The sequence below is a fragment of the Mus pahari genome, chromosome 14 (assembly GCF_900095145.1).
Source record: "Mus pahari chromosome 14, PAHARI_EIJ_v1.1, whole genome shotgun sequence".
Lineage (NCBI taxonomy): Eukaryota > Metazoa > Chordata > Mammalia > Rodentia > Muridae > Mus > Mus pahari.
Genome location: NC_034603.1, coordinates 51,222,169 through 51,227,055, shown reverse-complemented (window position 1 = coordinate 51,227,055; position 4,887 = coordinate 51,222,169). Strand labels below are relative to the sequence as shown.

At 43.5% G+C, this 4,887-nt stretch overlaps 1 protein-coding gene across 1 annotated transcript in view; it reads left to right on the top strand.

Moving 5' to 3' along the window:
* Positions 1-4,074: 4,074 nt before the first annotated feature.
* The window catches only part of LOC110332649 (C-C motif chemokine 6), a 5,283-nt gene continuing 4,470 nt past the window's right edge, over positions 4,075-4,887 (top strand). The window contains exon 1 of the mRNA XM_021213948.2: positions 4,075-4,189. Coding sequence (XP_021069607.1) covers positions 4,114-4,189 — 76 coding nt within the window. The 5' untranslated portion in view covers positions 4,075-4,113. The remainder of the gene's footprint in view (positions 4,190-4,887) is intronic.

Sequence of the window (4,887 nt, the reverse complement as noted above, 5' to 3'; positions counted from 1 at the left end):
AACAAGCATGGGCCCCCTGGAATCCTCTTGTCCTGGTGTTTCTCTGAGCACAGGTCCTTATCGGCCTAGGGAAGTGTGTTATTCCCCAGGGCTGTGGACATTAACTGAGAACGCCCCGTGACCATAATTGCTTCCCCTGGGCATTCTAAGCAGCAAATAAGTTTTTCTTTGCAGTTGAAAACTTCAAACGACAAATTTAAAAGATGATTTGGGGGTCCCATTGTCTAACTGTAGAGCAACTGAAAAAAATGTGACACTGAATGTGACTTTTGAAGATTTTTTTTTATTAAACATTCTTCCATTACAACTTACTTAAACTTACTTCTGCATGTGCTTCCATTTTCTGGTTTTGTGCACACTTCTTGCCATTTCATTTTAGAACAATCCTTTTATTTTATGTCCAAGTTACCACCTAAACTCCTTTTATTATCGAAAGCATTTCCTTTTCCTTTTAAGTTTCTTTACCAAACACACATTTCTAAGCTATAACCTTCCATTTAAAGACACTTGATTTTTTTTTCTTTTCTTCTATCAGATTTAAGTTAATGAGTGTGTTAGGGACTTCAATGCTGCTTGCAGAAGTACTTAGGAACTGCTTGTGTCAAAAGGCGCCAGCTTTTCATCTGGGTCCAGAATGCAGCCCAGGGCAGGACAAGACCTTCCTTTTCTTGCCACTATCTCACAGGTAAGCGTATGGCCACACAAGGAAAACTGAAAGCACACAGCGAAGCTATTGTCCAAAGCCTTGGACTCCAGGAAGCAGAGCACCTAACAGACCCAACTCCATAGGAGAGCAACCATCCATGAAGCCACGCCCTGGAACAGGAGCAATTATCCCCTGCCTGCCAGCCAGCTGTCCCTCCAAGCAATGACTTATCTTAACCACACTTGTAGGACCAGAACAGAGGAAAATCAACAAGACCACACCTTGACTGAGACTGTCCAGTTTCAAAGAACTTTTTGTCTATTGTTTTAAGCCCTTTCTACCTAAGCCTAAAGTTCATTGGTGAACCTGGGGACATCGGACCTCTCTGTTAGTTCCCTCTTTCTGGCCCTCACCATTACTCATCTCTTTAACTGGTGAGTGGAGAACAGTAGGCGAGCTGAAACCGCTAAGGCTGCCAAGGGCAGGACTCGTGTTCTCTAACTCTGGTCATACTATACTCTAAAAAGGATTCGGGCTAATTGAATATTTCAGATAACACAAACAATCATTTTATCTTCTAAGACAATCTGATGCCGCGTTAGCAATCTATAAATACACGTAGACAGTACACAGGATAGCTATTCATAAAAAATAGACCAAAGACTCTGTAGCTTTCATTTATGAACCATCCGTTAGGCTGTAGTTATGTTGGGATGTTGGTTTGACTATTTGCTTCATGGTACTAAACAATCCCTAGCCTAACATTTGTACCAAAGCAGCAACCCTTAATAACAAAGGGTACAGAGTGCATCTGGCAGGGCTCGTGTAGACAGTGGTGAGGGCTAAAATACGAAACTTGTGCAGAATCTACATAATTTTTTATTCCTATTCTGAATGCTGAGCCAGAGGGAGAGAGAATACCTTTAAAGGTAAAACTTCCTAAAATGATATTTTGAGCCATATTCCTCCACTTTTTAACTTATCCTGAGACTGAGCTATGTCCCTTCTGCGTGCTTGCATGTGTAAAAGGAAATGTCCTGGGATATCACACTGAGTTTCCAACCTGGACCAGACCCTAGTGCCCCGTCTCATTCCTCCCCAGGCTTCCTTGGAGATCTTCTCTGAATACATAATTGTGTCTCATCGAAAGTTTAGAGAAACAGCTATGCCCAAGGTGTGGGGTTTTAACCTCCTAATGAGATGAGAAACATGGAGTCTAAATCTGCCTATTAACATATTGGCAAGCTCTATATGCCTCAGAACATCCTCTGGTGAGACTTTGGAATTAAAACGGAATCTGAAGCCGGGCATGGTGGCGCACGCCTTTGATCCCAGCACTCAGGAGGCAGAGGCAGGCGGATTTCTGAGTTCAAGGCCAGCCTGGTCTACAAAGTGAGTTCCAGGACAGCCAGTGCTATACAGAGAAACCCTGTCTCGAATCAAAAAAAACCCAAAAAACAAACAAAAAACAGAATCTGCATCTCCAGCAGAAGAAAGCTTTGGCTGTAAATGCAAGCCAGCAATCTAGCACTGGTAGAGAGAACACAGAGTTCCCTGTACCTGAGGGCACAAGTCTCAAAGCAAGCAGACAAAAAGGGATGAGTTGGGAGGAGCAATAGGAAGATTTTAGACTCAAGAAAGGGACTGGAGCCTGTCACAGACAGAAGCATCCTTCCCTAGTACGTTTCAGATCCAGAGCACACTGGATCCAAAACGAGGTTCCAGACTCTGGGAGTCATACCAGAGTCAATTCACACCAACAGGGTCTCAGACAGCCCTCCCACAGGCGAAGACATTGTAAGACCATGGTGGAACACTCCTTATGGTGGTAAGCTTTTGGACTACCATGTTTGTTCCATCTGACCCAGGAGAGGGGTATAAATGGCTCCAAGGAGACTCCTCTATTCAAGGTCAGTGTCACTCATCAAATACTGTGTGAGTCTCTGCTCAGAAACAGAGAGAAATGACAGCAACCCATAAGCCAAAGGGTAGAGGCAAGCAGCTAAGTGGCCGTCAAGGTCCATTTTCGGTCACTAGACAAGACGTCAATAGCAGAAGTAAGTAGGGCATGATGTGAGCACAGCTCCATGCTGCTACATGTACCAGCCTGGGAAGTTCTTTCCAGAGCCCTTAGCACAGATGAAGCAGGGTGCTTGACCGTATAAAAAAATTTCAGGACAGACAATATGAAGCAGCATGGGTGGGGTTTAAAAATATTTATTTGCTATTATTAATTGTGTGTGTGTGTGTGTGAGTGTGTGTGTGTGTGATGGTTGTACACCCGCACACATGTGCATGTGTAAGTGCCCACAGGGGCCAGAAACATTAGTCAGATCCTTCTGCAGCTGGAGTTACTGGCAGTTGCACGCTGCCCACTGTGGTTGCTGAGAATCAAACTGGGGTCCTCAGTAGCAGCAGATTGTGCTCTGAAAAATTAAGCTGCCTCTAGAAAGAGATTTAAAAAAAAAAAAAAACAAACATAAACTTATATATGAGTGTGAATAGAGACATTTGGGAAATGGACATTACACACTCAGGTGTGGGCATAGACTTCCCAAGAGAGTCACAGCTAAGTTACAATTGAGTTACAACAGCCACATATATAACTTCGGTAGCCTCTGGAGTTATATCCTAAAGGGGTGCTGAGAACTTTCTCTTTTTTTAGTAGATGAGATCAGAGGGTGGTTCTTGAGGTTCGTTAAGGAGGATTGAAGCTCATGTGGTATCGCCCTTGGTCATGAGGATCCCACAAGGAAGTTGAGGTATGTCTTCCCTATAATGAAATGTTTAGTCTTATTTGTAAGATTCTCAGAAAATTACATGTTCACATCTGTGAAGGGTTAGGCCATACCTAAATATCAAATATTATTGAACATAGTCCATTGCTATTTAATAAGTATATAAGCAGCATAATCCATTGCTATATTAACATTCCTTTTAAAATATCTCTGTATATAAGGAATGTTTTCTTTATAGGCAACTTTTCTTTGTTAATTACACTGGAATTCTTGACTCTCAGCTTATAACAGACTTCTGGGTGGAGTTTGCAAAAACCAGAAAATATTGTAAATGACCATGTCTTTTCACACCCTCTTTCAGGATAGCTCCTATCCTCCTAATTCTACCACTTACTAGCTATGTAGTCCAAGGCAGGCCTTAATCATCAACAAGACCTCTGAGTAGAGGGCTCCTTTCTCTCTAACACCCCCTCATTGCCCCTGTTTTGCTAGCCCACCATGACCTTTGCCCTCACTTCCTGTTGCATTCTTGGCCCTCCACTTCCTGTTGCATTTTCGATCTTGTTCCCTCTTTTAGAACTAGCCTGTTGTGTATTATGTAGCCAGGGACAGCATTCTGAACTCCTGACACTTCCTGAACCTCCTAGCTTATAAATACCAGGGCAGGCCAGAGAATCAGGGAGGGGTGAGCAGAAATCCTCAGACCAGCTGGGCCTGTCCTCCAGGAGGATGAGAAACTCCAAGACTGCCATTTCATTCTTTATCCTTGTGGCTGTCCTTGGGTCCCAGGCTGGCCTCATACAAGGTGAGTTCACTTGAGCCCTCTCAACCCAGGTGGCAAGTCTGTGAGATCTGCAGAACTGGAGGGGAGCTAAGGAAGGAGACCACTGCCCTCCTGGAAATACTCTATCTTGACATGGTGATGGAATTCCCTTAGAAACAGCATCAAGTTATAGATCTGCCTCTGTCTGTAGCCTTTAGGCTCTGGAGGAAACACAACACAGAAGCTGGCTCCCATTTGGGGAACTAATTATGCTTGACAAGTTTATTTAGCTGACACAGGACTAAGCATTAACTCATAAGAATAGGAGTAAAATTATAAGTGGGAGGGTAGCAGTCTTGCAGGAGGCATGATGGCTGAGGTGTCTGACACCACCTCTACAAAGCCATCATTTTGAAGAAGTGGGACAGGCAGGTTAATCAATTCAATCCAAGACCATTTAACCACACTATTCTTTTATTTGACAAATGCATTAGCTAGTGCTTTTTATGTGCTGGACAGCTACTGTGGGGTGGGTGTCATACTGAACAATGGGAAGTCGCACTTTTTTTTTTTACTTTTGTACTGGAAAACAGTAAGCCATCAGTGATTTTTTGTCTGTTTGTTCGTTTGTTTTTGTTTTTCGAGACAGGGTTTCTCTGTGTAGCTCTGGCTGTCCTGGAACTCACTCTGTAGACCAGGCTGGCCTTGAACTCAGAAATCTGCCTGCCTCTGCCTCCCAA